The 17,851-nt window shown below is 39.9% G+C and overlaps 2 protein-coding genes across 4 annotated transcripts; both read right to left on the reverse strand.

The window, feature by feature from the left end:
* Positions 1-1,328: 1,328 nt before the first annotated feature.
* Positions 1,329-5,293, reverse strand: LOC115014617 (probable alpha-ketoglutarate-dependent hypophosphite dioxygenase). 2 transcript variants are annotated; one of them, XM_029441610.1, is made up of 7 exons: positions 4,304-5,293; positions 3,795-3,983; positions 3,471-3,708; positions 3,307-3,398; positions 2,205-2,344; positions 2,017-2,121; positions 1,329-1,928 (listed from the first exon to the last, which is right to left on the reverse strand). In XM_029441610.1, exons 2-7 carry the CDS (start codon positions 3,922-3,924, stop codon positions 1,842-1,844), a joined length of 792 nt encoding a protein of 263 aa, XP_029297470.1. In that variant the 5' UTR covers positions 3,925-3,983; positions 4,304-5,293; the 3' UTR covers positions 1,329-1,841. The 2 variants fall into 2 exon arrangements, with proteins under 2 accessions (XP_029297470.1, XP_029297471.1); XM_029441611.1 differs by lacking the exon at positions 4,304-5,293 and adding an exon at positions 4,160-4,297.
* A 623-nt stretch (positions 5,294-5,916) lies between these two features.
* LOC115015176 (uncharacterized) lies at positions 5,917-12,177 on the reverse strand. 2 transcript variants are annotated; one of them, XM_029442409.1, is made up of 7 exons: positions 11,847-12,177; positions 8,609-8,759; positions 7,973-8,116; positions 7,705-7,833; positions 7,376-7,624; positions 7,002-7,127; positions 5,917-6,505 (listed from the first exon to the last, which is right to left on the reverse strand). In XM_029442409.1, the coding sequence occupies exons 1-7, from the start codon at positions 11,987-11,989 to the stop codon at positions 6,278-6,280; spliced, it is 1,170 nt and encodes a 389-aa protein (XP_029298269.1). In that variant the 5' UTR covers positions 11,990-12,177; the 3' UTR covers positions 5,917-6,277. The 2 variants fall into 2 exon arrangements, with proteins under 2 accessions (XP_029298269.1, XP_029298271.1); XM_029442411.1 differs by lacking the exons at positions 8,609-8,759; positions 11,847-12,177 and adding an exon at positions 8,211-8,584.
* Between the last annotated feature and the right edge of the window lie 5,674 nt (positions 12,178-17,851).

Consider the following 17,851-nt stretch of genomic DNA (forward strand, 5'->3'; position numbering starts at 1 on the left):
TGGTACGTTTTATTTATTTTTTTATTACTTACAAAACATACTTTTTATATTTTTGATACCAAATACAAAAGGATATCACTAAATCTGTATGAAATTTATGATTCAAGTAATGATTAAAAAAACCCAGCAGAAAGTAGGCTTATGACTGCTTTGTACAACTGCAGCAAAAAAAAAAAAAACACACACATCGTAAATGGCGCGGGCCTATATGTAAAAGCTTCCCACCAGAGATGCCCAGTATGCCGACAGACACGCGCAGAGAGGGGCGTTGAGCCATCGTCAAGTATATTCCTGAAGACGTGAAGCTACACTTTATACAGCTGCGTATAACATCTGCACGCAGGAAGAACCTGAGCTGCCCCTCACTGGGAAAAACACCAGATAGGTGTGCACTTTTCACAAAGCCGGAAAGCCGCTGGGCATGTGCTGCATCTCCCCCATCCTCGCTGCCAAAATCCTCAACATGGATGTGGAGAAAGCACACGTTGATGTCAAAAATAAGCTGGTCACCACCTCTGCATTCATGTGCAATGCTCCCATTCACGTTTCAACGTTTTTGATGGAATAGGAGTCATGGTTAAAGAGACACTGAAACTGGCTTAAGAAGTCTTTGATTACAAACTGTGTCTGTTTGCTTTAAAACCAATTGTGATTTTCTATGCAAGCATGGTGTTTAATTGATGTTATAGCAGTTATTTCTGAGCATTGGTCTGATGTTGTATCGTCAATGTGTTGTTTTGAGATTTTTTCCTTTGTTAAAATAAAAAACATTTAAATCATAAAAACTGGGATAAAATGATCATATACTCATGTATACTGTATATGACATCGGAGATACTAAGTGCTTTATTACACAGGGCAAATGTGCAAGACCTTGTCCAGGTAGACATCAGAGTGGCTTCTACCTGTACAGTATGTTAGCCAAGTAGGATCAGCATGGAGCTGTCTGTGAAGGGACATTCTCATCCACGAACCCTTACATAACTTAATATTTTGTTGATTTACATACCTGACTTTGGCCCTGGTTTTCCTTGTGCTTGTTTGTAATGGAGGTTTAAATAGTACAAACAACCCAAAATACTTTGAAATGGCAGGATCAAGTCGATACGGTAACACAAATGTTGCTTATTTATTGTATTAGTAAAATCTTTATTCCATATTTCTAAAATCTTCTTGTATGAAGTAGAATCCACAAGAATCATAAAAAATAAATGACTGTTGCCCAGAACAGGAAAACTTAGTCTTTTAAGTTTCTAAAAGTAACATATTCTGAATGTCATTGTGCTACATTTTGACAATTTTTGTGCATCAAAAAAGCGACAAAGTGCTTTGGGTAAGAAACAACACATTTATTGAGTCGAGTCTGAATTCATGACAATCAGGAATACACTTCACAAAAAGTAAAGTATTGGATAGGTAGGTTTTTTTTTTTTACAGATTTCACACTGAAACAAGCTTTGTTTCTAAATGACTGAAGTATTGGATTTTGACTTTACAAAAAAATGTATTACCAAATCCTAATAACAAAACATATATCTCCGCTTTGGATAACATTTCAATACTTCATTGATTGACCTTTAGTAATGAAGTCCTCAAGGTTTTTACTAGGTGGAACTGAGGTTCAATGACTGACCAGTGTAAGGGTATTTATTCTATTTATATCTATTCACAGTTAAGACATTTATATACTGTGCAATCTAGTACAATCTACCATAGAGATCTGCCATTTCTTTGATAAATGATATTATTCATAAACATAGAATAGAAATTTGGTCCAAGTAAATATTCCTGTAAAGTGAACAAGTAACTGTTCGTGCATGTAGGAAGAATCAAGGAAGTATTCATGTGGTTTTGTTGGAGAAATTATTGAACTGATCCATTCCACAGGCCAACAGTGTCGCAGCAAATGTCCTTGGACGATCAGGATCCTAACAGCAACATAACAAATCAGGATCACAGTGCGAGTCTGTGAAATTATAATGGAATATAGCAAAACATATATCATGTTTGTCTCACCTGTATCGGATATGCACAGGTGGGAACATAACGGATCACACACCCACAGCGCCTCTTCTGGGATGTGTTGGGCTCACTGGCATGGACGAGGAATCCATCATGAATCTATAAAACAAATCATTCACCTTGTTTTTTACTCAAACCATTTCCTAACATTGTTATTTTTGACAAACAGGAAATAAACCCACAGACATCTGCCCAGCTAACAGAGGGCACAACACAGCTTCATCAGCCTGCACCAGCTCCTTTGGGATCTCCTGATTCACTGACAGCATGTTTCCAGGGCAGGTGGCTTGGCGATGTGGCAACAAGCCAGCGCAGTGGCTACCTACAGGGCACAAAGGCAAAAGGTTCACCTCCGTAAAGCAGGTTGTTGATATTTTTATTCCACACTGTTGTGGAAGTTTTCCTGCTTTACTCTGGAGAGATGCATATTAAGTCAAATAAATGGTGATAGCGACAGAGTTGTCTTTGTGCATTTATTTGAGATCTCAAATTGGCACCAGTTCTACAGAATACAACATAGTCTGTAGGAGGGCACAGTTTGAATGAAGATACATAGACAATTTATACACACTCTTGTTCCTTGACTTTTTAGTGACTGAGTCATAAACACAGCAGGGGACAGGGGACAAACTGCTGATGACCTATTGAACAATAAAACATCAGTCAATATTGATTGATCAGCACATCTGTTATTTACTGTAAACAAGCAATACACCAAAGATGATCTCTGTTAGATTAGTTCCTTTTGATGTTTGTAAGATCATCTCCTCCAATCTGATGAACCCAGTCCTGGGAAACTCAAACCTTTTAGCTTTGGGTATATATACATAGACATTTGTTTCTTGGAGCAACATAGTATCCTGACCGTCTCCTTGAAAACAGTTATGTAAACACTAAAACAAATGTCACACCCAAGATTCTTTCTCAGAGAGTTAATCAGTATGTAAATCTAAAGAGAGAGGACCATCTGTGTCCTGTCTTACAATGCCTCCCCCATTAAGACAAGAAAAGGCAGTTGACCCTGGCTTGCTAAGGGAATTTGTAAAGTCATAGATGCAAATGCATAGAAAGAGAAATAGGTAGATCATCACTTGTAACATTATTAGAACATTATTTAAACAGTAGACATTTAAATTGCTATTACAACACTGATATAAACCAAAGCCCATTCTTATATTCTTTGGTGGGAGCGTTTATGCTGCTTTTGTTTAGCCAAGGTCCAACCAGCACAATAGCTAAAGGCATAAACTTGGCACAAGATGCATAAATGAATAGCTGAGGTACCTGGGATAACCTGAAGGGCGCCGTTCTCTTGCATTGAGTCATCTAAAGCGAGCCACACAGAGAGAACAGGTCCACCAGCGATACCCCAATACCTGTGAACAAAACAATTACCGTGAGACAAAACAAAACGAAGCAACTGACTTTTTTTCAGTTTGTGAATCTACCTCATGTCCTGATGCCAGGCCACAAATGGAAGTCCAGGTTTGTTTTCCCCTTCTTCATTCTCCTGGATGTCAGGTTTCAGTATTGGGTATTTACAGATGAAGCGGGAGTCCAGCAGGATGACGTCAGGGCCCAGGATGGCTTTGACCACTTGCATGATTTGAGGGTGGTTGGTCAGACCCCTCACCCATGAATACTGAAGGTGAACATTGTGGAGGCTGTACTGGGTGTACTCTTCACCTGGAAAAATACAGAATATACCCATACACTGACAAATAGTACAACACCATATATAATTGCTGTCTTCATCTTCCAGGGCTACTAACCAAGTTCCTCCTCCAGCTCTGAAAAGGCATGCCTGGCCTCACTCAGTTCAGTCTCATTCAGCACAGGCAGCGCGGAGAGGAAGCCACGCTGGTTGTAGATCTCCTGCTGTTTGGCCGCAAATGTAGTCATCTCTGTTAAGACAGTTTCACTGCTGATGCCTTCTGCTTCCAATATTTATAATGTAGGGACTGTTTGTGGTGGATGAAGGGGTTAGGGGGAAGAAGATAGAAAAACTTAAGTTTAAATATTGCCAGTATTCTGTCTAAAATTGGGTTTTCCATCTAGTTGAATTAAATTTTATGCAGACATGAAAAGAAAGCATGCCCTGCCCAGCTGGCCTAATGGATAAAAAACATCGAATTACCTTTAGTTACCTTGTTCTTGCTGTCTTCAAAGACCAATATAATGCCTTACATCTAATTACTTTATTTATACATTTTCCCCAAAGTAACTAGATCTGTCAACATTAACTCTAACACTTGCAGTAAGTTTTATATTGTCTCCATACCTGTCTGCTTTTCAGTATCCTCCTCTCTCTGGCTCTGCACTTCCAAGCCCTTATATCCTGCGCAGAGTAGCTTCTGGAAACTCCACCTCATTTCCCAGCATCTTACTATTGACGCACTTCCTAAAATGACATGTGATATTAGATCTTAAGAAAACACAATGAAAGGCATGACACTGTGACAAACCCTGCGTTAGCTTTGCTTTGGTCCAGGTGTGGTGGGCCGTTCAGAAATTCTTATTAACCTTTTCTTTTCAGGAGCTACTTGCCAGGCTTATGACGTTAGCCCTTTAAATGGAGACGACACATTTTACCATCAGGAAACAATTACATTACATTTTGGAGCTGTATTTTACTTTGAAATTGGTCCAGACTGTTATGACTGATACATCTTTAGTTCACAGTAACTCATTAAACAGACTTACTCAACTTCTCAATCATCACCACTTTATCTTCAACTTTTCTCTTCCTTGTCAGTAAGTGAAGGGATGTTGAGTGATCACAGTACAAACACATTTCAGACTGCGTGATGGGTGTGTTGTTGCAGGAGAGTGTGTAAAGGCTGGGTCAATAATATATTACAGAAGGGAAAATCCTAACGGATCTCCTTTCACATTTTTAAACAACATTTTAGCCAGCTTCCTCTTTGTTTGATTGTTTTTATAATCATTGTTCCGGATAAACGTCATTGTTGTTGAGATACCCGGGCGCAGGCATCAATGCTGTTTTCTGTCCCCTTCCCCCCTTCATACAGTCCCATGCTTATTTATTAGACGCTTATATTTCAATTTATAAATAGGGAACTTTGTACGCATACAATGTACAAAGTTGTCAACTTCCTTCCTTTTTATTTTTTTAACAGTTTGTGAGAACCATGTCTGAGGACACCGATCACCGTCTGTGTGGTGAAGAAACAGAAGCGTCCACATTATAACTTCCTTCACAGTGACTAGAATAATGTGATGCTTCCTCCTGCTGTCCTCATGTGTTTATTACATCTCCTAGCTGCTGACGCATTATGTCATTCTCATTTTAAACTGTGTGCTAAAATAACAAATGTCAAATTAATAGATTACTTGTTATAGACTGTTTCACAAAATGAAGTTTCTAAGGATCCTGAGTAATTAATATACAGAGGAAAAAACACTGTTATTATTGTCCATTCAGGTGTGGACCAGTGACATGCAGCAGTAAACCGTTCAGCTTCCTTCAGTGTCAGAGCAAACATTAACTCAGCAGCACGCGCCTGCTGTCTGCTTCTGAGCAGCTGTTCTGGGGGATACCCGCCATAATGCAGCTTCCTTGTCTGACATTCTGTTGTCATTGACTTTTATTGTGTGGTTGTGGCTGAGTTTAATGAGCCAAAACATTTCAAGGGAAATCATTTCACAGACTCCAAAGTATTGCACCACATGAAAAATAAATAATTAAACAAATATTAGAAATAAGCTCAGCAGGCTGTTCTGACGCAGAGACGTAGAAGCAGGGAACAAACTACCTGCACGCTTATATCCGTGATAATGATTTATTTTATTATTATTTTGACTAATTATAGTTTTTTAATGGCTTTAATAGTAGTCAAAGAGTACACAAAAAAAATACTTTAGAGAAAGAGGTACAGTATGTTTGAAAGAGATTTATTGGATGTATAAATTATATATGTGTACCAAACATGGCATCTGTTTCTGTTATGGTAAGTAATATACAGAAAGATGAAGACTATATGCTACAATTGAACTCTAACCTTTCTTTATTATGAAGGGTAGCAGGCAGACAATGCATTTGACCCAAAGCTCTTGTTGGGCTATTTCTATAAACAATAACGTTCATTTGTCTTCATTAATCAGATGAAAGTGCTGTCAGTGAATGTGGAGGATAACTAAAGATTGAGTGCTAAATTTTACAAGGTTGAAACTCATAACCTATATTTAAAACTTAATTTATTTTGTATGATGATGTTTTTTCCCCCTCCGACCTTCAATCTGACTCTTTGTCCCTGTTTGGGTGCTTGGGACAGAGTGGGTGGTGCTGTTTTCTTTTCTCTCCACTTTGTGTCCTCTTGTCTGTCCCTGGTGGCTGATGCTCATTGTTGCAGCGGTGGATAAGTACAGGGTCCTTGTTTGGAGGCGTTTTCTTCAACAACAGTCGCTGCAGCATCTGTTTGTCAGACCGCTCCCGTCGGAAGTCATCCTCATAGACCTTGAGCTGCAGCACAGTCAGAATCACAGACAGTAACATCAGAAAGAAAAACATGAGATTCCAGTGAGAAACGAATCAGCTCAAAGGGCATTCATCAGCATTTTGTGTCAAATCAGGTTAGCTTGGAGGAGATGTGGAGCTGTGGAAATATCTCATGAATGCACATTTCTATTGAATCACATTTAAATTGGCTTTATTTTAGATCATATGGTTACTACAGTATGTTTAAACTGCTGTTGCACAAACTACACTATACTCCACATTTAACCAAATTTAACTTATACTTTCCACATTCAACCAATCCAACATTTGATGCGATTAACAAAATAATCGCAGCACTGCTTGAATTATCAGTTGCCTAAGAATACAATCATTTTTGTTGGTTTTGGGTCAAGATTATACCAAAGATACATTTAATAATTAATATGAAGTGTGAATGCACATGTGCATGTTTGTGTGAGAGTGTGCTTTTGTGTGTCTGTACAGACAATCAAAACACTACCTGCTCCTGCAGCAGTGCCACCTGTTGGCGCGTCTCATCCCTCTTCTTCCTCAGCTTCTGGTTCTCCTGCAGTGTGTGTTTGTGGTCTTTATGCTCTGTCTGATATTCTGCTTCATAAATCTGGATCTGCTGACACAAGACATCCATAAGGCAGTGAGCCAATATCAAAAGCATATCTTGTGATCTGCAGATATTTCTTATTTCGCTGTAGGAAACAACACAGAGTCACCACTTGGTGGTGCACTTCACCATCTAATTCAAGTTAAAACATTAAGAAAATCTTTCCCCGGCAACAGTGAGTTGACATCAGGTTTCCTCTCATCACATCAAACAGGGGAACATTTATTGATGCTGTGCTGAAGAGAGCATCCCACCTGACATTGCAGTGCCTCCAGCTGCTCTTTTAGAGCATGCACTTCTTGCTGGGAGCCTCCCAGCGTTCCCTGTGGGTTACCGTTTCTCTGGCTTTTTCCCTGCCGCCCTGCACCTGGACTGGAAGAAGCTGGGAAAGAGGAGGATGAGGGGTTGTATGCAGAGACGTGACTGGGGGACAGGTTGGGACCTCCTGGAGGATTAGTGATAGGGCCCAACACAGGACCGCGTATCACAGCACTGAAGCTGCCCTTTAGTAAAGACATAAGACCAATTGATTAACCATACTCAAGTGATAGATCAGAGCATATCCCACTGATATGTTTAATACCTGTGGGGCAGGAGGGCAGTCTCTGTCTGGGTGGTGCGTCCTGCTTTCCACCAATCTGATGTATTCATGCAGCTCCTGATTCTTCTTCAGCTCCTGCATCAGCGCCTGCTCATAGTACTCCTTTGCACTCTGCAATCCCAAACACAGCGGTAAACCTCACACACGTAAACCAATATATATCCACCATCTATATCCCTTACACGTAGCCCACCATTCAAGGATTCCCCCATATGTTGTATCTCCACTCGAAGTATAGTTGTGTGTTTACCTGCTGGTGCTCGATTTTGAGCAGCAGTCTGCCGTTGAGCTGTTTGATGGCAGTGTTCTCGAGCTCCAACGTCTCCAGTCTGTGCTGTAGACCCAGCGTGGCACTGCGGTACACCTGGTCCCAGTCCTCATTCAGCTTCATCAGCTGTAACGCACCATCATCATCATCATCATCATCATCATCATCATCATCATCATCATCATCATCATCATCATCATCATCATCATCACATAATCACCAGTGTCATGGCCTCCACTGCAGCCATCAATAGCATCGTTCAATTTCATCATTACCGTCGTCATTCTCATTCTGTACTCGCAACAACGTGGGCATCAGGAAGTGGATTCAGGTCAGTGAGGTGTGACACTACACTCTCTACTAAATACTTGCACGCTCTCTGAACACATAACAGTTTACATCAGTTGAGAAAATCATTTTCCCTTGTCTCTTTTTATTAAGCAACATCTAATTAAAATCAACAAGCAAATGTTGTATAACTTTAATGGTGATTCTTCACAGCTTAGCAGCAGTTTTCACACAACGCCCACAGTCCTCCTCTGGTTTTATGAGAGAACTAAATGTAATTGCCAACATGGACTTGTGGAGAAGCTGCACTGGTTTCAGGTGATGTTGTACCTCTTTGTTGACTCTGCGGAGCTCAGTGTTCTTGTTGAGCAGCAGCAGTTTCTCTTGGTCGGTGGAGGTGACACTCATGCTCTCAGTGATCAGAGTGACCTGCTCCTCAGTGGACAGCAGCCTGCCACCAACGGGACTCACATTCTCTGTCCTGCACACACAGACAGTTTCAGAGAATATGTGCCATAAATAAAGTCATGATAAAGAACATTAGCAGAGGATTTCCGATAATAAGCAAAGACATGTGCGCACAAAAGAACAAGTACTTTTGAACACCCACTTGCAGAGAGTGCACTTTACAGAGCATCGAATCAGAGCTATTATGCACACCCACGCACACATGTGCCTGCACAGTCACATTAACAACTCAAGACACTCAGACAGACACACACACACACACACACACACACACACACACACACACACACACACACACACACACACACACACACACACACACACACACACACACACACACACACACACAGAGTGGTGTATTTCTCTCCATCTAGAGTCCTAGCCAAGCATACGCTCTGTTTACCATCGGATGTGTTTGCATATAGCTACTGGAAACAATATGGGTGATGATCGTTGGAAAATGTTGGTTTCTAATGAACCACTTGGAGAAAATAAGAATATTTGCAAAGATTAATTAGTCAAATTAGTTTTCTCTCCACCAGCACTGTTGTGAGGTCTTGTTTAAAAGTAAAAGCTGACAGGGAGGCAGAAGAGGTCTAAAGCCTAGGGGGAATCTGCTCATGGAAGAACACACAACTCTGTGTGTAGCCCTCAGGGCTTATTCACACATACATACTGTAGACTGACTGTTGTGACCTCAGAGAGCTAAGTACTACAAAGGATCACAATCTGAGATCACCTCTCATCCCCCTTAAGGCTAAAACTCCCTCGCAACCACACACTTTTATCCACTTACGTACAGCGTCCTGCTATGTGAAAACCAGTGTTACACAATTTTAGAGAGTTGTATTCAAAGCAGTGCAAATGGGAAGATGCAGGTCTATGAAGTGCCAAAATGCCAAATAAGGAGTTCATTTCTATTCAAATGATATATTCCCGACAAGATGTTACATTTTGTATTTATGTTTTCTATGTACATAGGCCTGTGGGATGAGGAAAATATGAGATTATAAATGTGTTGTCCTCTCAGGTTTAAAGAAATAGTTTTGGGAAATATGTATACTTTCTTTTTCTGAGAGTCTAATGAGAAGATTGATACAAACTTAGCTTAGCATAAATACAGGAAACAGCTGGACTTTCCAAAGATAATAAAACAAACAACAACTGATGTTTTATGTGTGGGACTATTTGTTGACTATTTGGAGTTTTTGCTTGTTGCCTGGCAACTTTACAGTGACAACCCATACAATAACAACTTGTTGCTTTTACACTTTGATTTTTGCAAACATGTAGACAATATATTTTAAAGTGTTAATTACTGAGCTGTAGAGGTGATGGTGTGGCGATTGTGTTATCTTTGGTAAGAGCTAGGCTGCTGTTTCTCCCAGACGTTGCTCTTTACTCTATGCTAAGCTAACCGGCTACATCTTCATATTCTTATATGTACACTCGAGAGTGGTGTCAATGTACTGATCTAACTCTGGGAATAACATTTCCCAACCTGTTGAAGTATTTATTTAAGAAAACCTCTAAAAGCCCCTCGTTAATGTTAACAATGAGTCTTTTTTTCAAACTGATACTTGGGGATTTTCCTTATTTCCTCAAAAGATGACGTGGTGGTTATGTTCTCCACAAAATGAATGACTATGTTCAAAAGATACTTTGCAGTGTGTGTGTGTGTGTGTGTGTGTGTGTGTGTGTGTGTGTGTGTGTGTGTGTGTGTGTGTGTGTGTGTGTGTGTGTGTGTGTCTGTGTGTGTGTGTGTGAAACCTTCATATTCTCGTCAGATAATCAAAAAGAAGAATTACATTAAAGTAAAGTTAATCCAGTGTCAAAATATTTGGCTAAATCTGCACTCGGTAACCATCGGCCATCAAGTTCAACAAAGCAGGAAAGAGCTTTAGTGAAGGCTGTTGATGGTCAGTACTGAATGAATTATACACACATAATCAACAATTCTGCAGTTTGGGAAGTTAGGATGAAGGCAGAGGCTGAAATGAAACAAATAACATGTAGCCTCATTTTAGTGTCCAGTGTGAGCACGAAAAGCAAACATACCCAATACCCTGTCTTAGCAATCCAGCATGTGTATCCAGCCATCCTATTGGGACCACACCATGCTCCATGTCTCTCTGATCCACAGCCTTTTCTCTTTCGGCTTCTGACAGCCGATACACTCTGTCTGACCCAGTTTCACAAAGTTTTCAATCGTATGCCGTCTTGGAAGGACACTAAATGCCACCGCTTCCAGCAGCAATATGGTAATTCACTGTCATGGCATATGATAAAGACAGAGATAATATTGTTCCTACTTTCTGGTGGCAACAAATATCATTCTAGAAACGTCTCTGTCTAACCGGTTGATGGCCACGGCCGCATCACTTTACAAGAGGAGAGAAGTGTGAAGTTTCACTATTTCAACATGGTTATTTTAAGGCAGATTTATCATTTGTGTAGGAAGTGTGATCACGGCATATACCAAGTGTGTCCACATTAAGAACTATGAGTATTAGTCACTTGAATGTAAAAGAAGTGACCATAATATACTAAATCTATTCCAGGTTGATGCCATGACATTATAACATTTATATCATTTTATGAGCATTTTTTACAGCATGATGGAGTATCAGTGTTATGAAATAATGAACTGAAGCCAACTTTATGACCTCATGGGACACTCCACTCACTCTTTATTCCTCCTTTAACTTTACTTTAACTGTCAGAGAAGCTCTGAAAACGTGATAAGAAATATAATTTATCCATACTGTGGTTTTTTCAAACAATTTCTAAAATCTAATTACAGATAATGTTCAGACTATCTATCTGTTCTTATCTATCACATCGGCTCGATTAGTCTCAAACTGTATATTTAAGGAAGCTTGTTAAATCCCTGTACAATGTATAACACTATCCCTACAATAAATACTACATTTTTACTTTTTTGTGTATAATGTTTAACATTTGTTGACACACAGGACAGACAGTGTTGCTTTAACTTTATGGTATTTCTCAAGGCTGTAGTTGGTAGAGTTAGATATTAAATTGTTATAGATAATACCATATTATGTTCCTGTGATGTAGAAATGTGAAACATACATACCATAATTCTTCAGTCGATTTGTGATCCCGTTGGCTCTGAGGGAAGCTGCTGTAGCTCTTTGGTGAAGTATCTTTCTGTGTTCCTGCCGCTGCTGAGGATGATAATGATGAGCAAGATGACAAAGACAGCACATCTCCATCCATGACTGATCAAATCTTTTCAAATCTTCATAAAGTCTGAGAGAAAATTAAAACGCTGCTCGAAACACAGAATGAAGTTTGTCTGCTGAGGATGTAGTAGAAAGTAAATAGTGCCGTCAATGTTGATATGTAGCAAAAGAGGAAGTAGCCGAGACCGAGAGACACATGGTTCAAAGTTACAAGAATAGGAAGTAACACAGACAACTGTTTCAGCTTTATGTAAAAGAGGGCCTGTCCCACTGTGGTGAAATGTTTAAATGTATTGCACCACACAGTGTGATCGTACATTATTCAAAAAGGACATGTTGTTCTGCTTTGACATCATTTGGAGAGGAAACTCCACTCAGTGCAGGAAGTGTTTGTTTTGTGTGTTTACACTTGTTCCTGGGAGACCGTTGCCTGTTAGCCGAGCTGTTAGCATTGAAGTAATAGCAGAGTAGCTGAATAGATATGCATAATTGCAGAACATGTAATTGATAAAAACGGAACCATACATTTATTCATGGCAAATAATGATAGGGTCAGGCTGATTGCATTCACCAGTCTGCTCATTACTGGGATTGAGGGAAGTGGGCTGCAGCAGGTTAATTAGGAAACCACATGTTCATCCAAGGGACAATCAAGTAAATTAAAGGATTTTTTGTAATTATGTTCCTCTTAGTCAGGCTAAGCTGTCTTTTATTAACACTAAGGAAATTAATTTGCCAACTGCGTTTGCTAACACCTCCTCCTCCCACATCTGAGTCGAAGACATTCAAGGCTACCAGTGGAATTCGGCTGAGAAATAGATACCGCATGGCAATAAGAACAGCAGTAATTCAGTGTCTCAGATGTAAATATCCTGCTCTACTGATGAAGATCTTTCAAAGTTTATGCTGAGAGCACACATCTCCTGCACCTTTATCAGCATCACTATAGTATGCCTTTTTCACTGGGAACCAAGCAATATACCGTGTAGTAAGTAAGACATGGCTGATGCCACAGAAATGGACTTGGCTATTTATGCACAAAATCATTTAATTAGCCAGGTACTTGGAGAAAGCCTGGGAGATCACTTTCTCAGGATACATTGCAGGTTCTTTTATATATATATATATATATATATATATATATATATATATATATATATATATATATATATATACATATATATATGTTACTGGAAGAAGTCTTGATATGTTTTTGATGTTTGAGGTCAACATGTCGAAAGGTCCTTGGACAAGATCCTTGGACAAGATGCGGAACCCCAAATTGCTCCCGATGGCATGGCTCACACACGGTGTGTGAATGTTTATCGTTCCTGATGAGCAGGAAGCACCTTTTATGGTACCTGTGTGACATGTGTTGTAAAAGCCATTTACCAACATCTTCCATCTGATGTGGGACAAGTCTACAGCTGTGCTAGCGGTCCTGTAAGGTTGTACTTATACACAGTGTTGGTTTGAGCTAAATACTAACGTCATGATAAGTGACAATGCTAACCGCCTGATGTTTAGCAGGTAAAACGTTTACCCCGTTCAACATCTTAGTTTTGCTGGTTAGCACTAAACACAAAGTACAACTGAGGCTGATGTGAATGTGAATTAGCTTGGCAGACAAAAACAGTAGATTATCGCAAACAGCTACTGCGGTGTCCAGGGGGCAGAATCAGAGTTACTGTCATTTTACCATCTGATGCACCACCATGAGATAAAAGCGGGAGAGGCAACAACATGTGTCAGTGCTGCCCAGTAGCTCAGAGCTGTTCCAATGATTCTGTTCACATGCCTGTGCCATCTATCATGGACAGCAGTCAGAGTATTGCTGTGCCAAGCAGTGGCTTTGCTGGGAGGCCCAGCGAGGGAGTAGCGATGCATTGCCTTTATTGACCCAAGCCTCTGTCAAAGCCAAGGACAAATGGGCTGCTGTTCCACTAAGGGATTGATTTTTAGTCTAACAGGACATCGTGGAGAGGAATAGAGAGTGTCCCATGGAGTGAGGATGACAGAGAGGTGGATAGTTCTTCTGGGTTACTGCCACAGCTGAATTCCTCATCAGCAGCTAAAAGGAGACAGTGTGGGGTTTTGCACTGGATTGGACTATTTAGCACTTGGTCTCTCTGCAGAGCCACTCTAACAATAACAGTTGCTTCACCTGTTTAGTCTTCAGTTGCAATAGCTTGACTGACTCAACCAGGGTCAATGATTGAATCTGTTCCAGGTTCAGTGACTGAGTGCAAACCTGTACGTCTCAACTAAGATCTATCAAAAATAAATGAGCACGGTTGGCGTGTGTGTGCATGAGTTGCATGACTGTGGGTGAGTGTGAGAGTGGAAGTGTAGGCTCTGAAGAATTTCTGTCAAAACGTAACAATGCATTAGGCTGTCCTCTCGTGGTTCCCCACAAAAGGAATGTGACTCACAGGGCAGCATACATGCAAGCTTGCATTCACACAAACACACACTCCAAGTACTGAATTAGTCCACTACAACTCTTGGGACCAGTGCAGCAGAACTGCTTATATCTAACTGCTCTGACTAGCGAGTCAAGCAAAGACTGGGAATGGATTCCATGTATATCCACAAAGAGTAATTCTATATAACAAGTTTATTTCCAATGCATGTCACATTAATTATATTTTGACATATAAAATGTAATAGCTGATTTGCATGCATCACATAAGAATACAAGAAGAAATGAGAGAGATGAGGTATAACACATATGTGTCCTTCAAAGAAGATGAATGTGCTCACATGCAGACCAAAGGAGCTGAAGGCCATTAGAAATGCAGAAGCTGTCAATAATATAAAATGCTTTTTAATTAAAAGTCTGATGGAACACTTAGCCTTCATTTGCTGGTAATATTAGCATGAAAAGAAAAACTTAGGAATAGAAAATAAGCTGTTTTTTAAAAGCACAAAGCAAATTCGTGCTGTTTCCTGCTTTGGAATTCTCTTGAGTAAGGTCTGTAGGTAAGGTGTCTCAGCTGCTGGCAGCGTTTCATGAGAAATGTTCCATGCAGGGTGACAGTAAACAAACAGGGAATCTTTTACAATGCGGCATTTCATTGGAAAATAGATAGTTGTACAGTTAAGACAACAGCACTTCTAAATTGATATTGATGTAAAGATGCACTGTGTAACACATCTAAAAGGTATTAACCCACAACAACAACGTTCACGCAGACCTTTGTAGATTTACAGACATGAAATAGATTTCTGCCAAGTCAGAGACAAAAGAGACTAAAATATGTTGTTGTTCGAGATAAAGTTTGACAACTTCAGAGCTCTTTAGCTGATCAAGCCGCTCCTGTTTTATGACAATAAAGGCCAGAGAGACATAAGGAGCATAAAAGCTTTAGAGGGGAACTCCATTGATTTCACACATCAGAGTCTGTTCACATGTGTTGGGGAGGACTACTGCATATGTGAAAAAAGTAATAAAAAAGCTCCTTCAGAAGATCTGATAAAGTACATTAAGTGATGTCACTAAGTTTGAAAAGGAAAACAATCGGTAGCATAACAAGCCTTAATCTTTGACGGCAATTGCTGTGGCATTGTGGATAAGAAGATGATATCTCTGGTTCTGCTGCATCGATTTTGATACTTTGTCTGTCATAGGTAAGTAATGTAAGTGTGTTATAGGAGGGTGATACCACATTGGTGGAATGCTCTTTTAAAGGATCAGGATGGTGATATTTATATTTAATTTTCTTATTGTCAACAAATCCCATGAAAAGGCAAAAACCAGCAATAAATTGATCGTACTAACAAATATTCTCTAGCCTAAACCTGATAAATCGCATTCCTATGTGCCACAGAGCGCCACTGTTTGTGTGTATACATTTTTAAATAAAAATAGTCCCCAACAAATAATGTTTTCATCTTCTTTGAGTAACATTGGCTAAACACTACAGTGCCCTGTACCTTATATAAATATGTAAATATAGTGACCTGTTTGTGACCCTCTCCAGTAGGAACCAATGGGCTTGGGGCAGAGAGCCATGACAGCATGGGGAAGTTAGAAAAGTTTTGAGTGGACAAAGTAATTGTTGCTTCTGGACTTTTTATACAATAACAAAAACATAATGTTTTTAGAACGTCAGCATTTTCCTTTGAGTTGTTTTTGTTTTCTGTGGAAGGAATTGTTTACTCTAAGGTCCCTTCTGATTGCATCTGAAAAGCCCTGTGTTGCAGGAAGGAGGGCAGAATGAGTTCAGCAAAGTTTTAATGTGACACTTGCTATTAATTTGGCCAGTTAATCACAAATGCTAACTATTCTCCATTAGCTAAGGTTTTAATGCTCTCATTAAGAATTAATGTCACCCTACTTTGCACTTCAACATGGGTGAGCTCATTAGGGAAATTTCTGAAGATGGCTCTTCTCTGCCCGGATGACATAATTCATCAAAATCGTGGTTGACTGTCTGGATTATATTGTTGGGGAGTAAATGTAATCTGGTCCACTTAAATTAGTAGCTCGGCCAGGTCCATTATTCAATCTCCAGTTTAAGTTCCATCTGGATTTCTCTATTTCTTTTCCCTTGCTCTTGTTTTTGTCTTCTGTCTACCCCGTCATTCCTTCTTTTGTCCTTTATTTTTCCAGCAGGACAAAGGGACTGCAGCCAAACACTTTGCATATCTGGCCTAGACCTCTTAAGGATAGTTATGACTCCTATATATCTGCTGTAGAAATGATAACAGGTGACAAAAAGATGGAGCAGCACTGTGTTCTTCTGCTACATAAACTGTGAATCACAACCACAGATGGGAGAATTGAAGTGAAATGCTGCCTGGATATTTTTTATCTAATTAGAAATGGAGCTGAGCTTGAGCTGCTCTGCCTATCACACAGAGGGAGAGGAATGGTGCCCCCAGTCACAAAAACACCCATCAACACACAATTCTGTCGAGTATGTGTGTGTGTGTAGACACATATTGTAAAGGCAAAAAGGGTGTGTGTAGGTTTGAAGGCTGCAGGAGTTTGCAATATCACAGCAGGCTGCATGCGAAAGATTTCATTTTGAACATCTCCCAGCACCTTAATCTGTGGGGCGGCTTAGAGCTGAAGAGGCAAATTGAGGGAGAGTATGGAACATGCAAAGCATCAGAGTACCTGGAAAGATGTCAGAGCAAAGAATCAAACAAAAATAGACTCTTGGCAACGTAGAATTGCAGCAGCACGGTGTACATTTTTACCCCTTTCCCTCTTCACTCACTACAACATCTGACTGGAATGGTTGCAAAATATAGATCAGTGACCATATTTGTAGCACATTCACAAAATCTGACATCCCGACACAATCTTATGCATTCATACACGACTCCATGCTAACCTTCAGTACAGGGGCCGTACTAATTATTGAACTCATAACCTCTGCAAAACTTTTTTAAGACACAGCCCATTCATTTCACCTTTCATTTATGCAAAAAAGCAAGTTTTTTATCCATGTATCTTTCAGAAATCAACAATCCTTTATTAGTCCCAGCAAAAGAACATATGAAGTAAAAAGGCAGTAAACAATAATTAAATAGAATAAAAAATAATATAAGTACCAAGAGGTTGATAGAAAATAAAGTGAATATTGTAAATGGCAGTGATAAATGCACAAATTATATAAAGTGATAACTGCACAGCAGTGGTGGAACAGTCTGTTCTTGGTGTGGTGGTCTACCTCTCTACCTCTCCATGTTTGTATGTTACGCTCTGCAGAGAACTGCTTGTTGGGCCAAACTCCGCCGAAGAGCGTTAACTTTATCCAAACGCACTCGTCCTTTCAGCTCGTGCAGTTCGGCATGTTTCTTGCTGTAATGACGCTCAAGGTTATTTTTCATCTCCGCAAGTACGTCCGCACAAACTAGACACACTGGCCTTTTACTTCCTCAA

The sequence above is a fragment of the Cottoperca gobio genome, chromosome 10 (genome assembly GCF_900634415.1).
Source record: "Cottoperca gobio chromosome 10, fCotGob3.1, whole genome shotgun sequence".
Classification (NCBI taxonomy): Eukaryota; Metazoa; Chordata; class Actinopteri; order Perciformes; family Bovichtidae; genus Cottoperca; species Cottoperca gobio.

What these genes read in the sequence shown, in the direction of transcription:
- LOC115014617 (XM_029441610.1), bottom strand. Translation starts at nt 3,924, where the DNA reads ATGACTACATTTGCGGCCAAACAGCAGGAGATCTACAACCAGCGTGGC. An exon ending in CGCCCTTCAGGTTATCCCAG is followed by an intron (nt 2,345 to 3,306) that starts GTACCTCAGCTA and finishes TGTGCCCTGTAG; the next exon opens with GTAGCCACTGCGCTGGCTTG. An exon ending in CCTGTGCATATCCGATACAG is followed by an intron (nt 1,929 to 2,016) that starts GTGAGACAAACA and finishes TGTTGCTGTTAG; the next exon opens with GATCCTGATCGTCCAAGGAC.
- LOC115015176 (XM_029442409.1), bottom strand. Translation starts at nt 11,989, where the DNA reads ATGGATGGAGATGTGCTGTCTTTGTCATCTTGCTCATCATTATCATCC. An exon ending in TCCGCAGAGTCAACAAAGAG is followed by an intron (nt 8,117 to 8,608) that starts GTACAACATCAC and finishes GGTGCGTTACAG; the next exon opens with CTGATGAAGCTGAATGAGGA. An exon ending in ACTGCCCTCCTGCCCCACAG is followed by an intron (nt 7,625 to 7,704) that starts GTATTAAACATA and finishes TCTTTACTAAAG; the next exon opens with GGCAGCTTCAGTGCTGTGAT.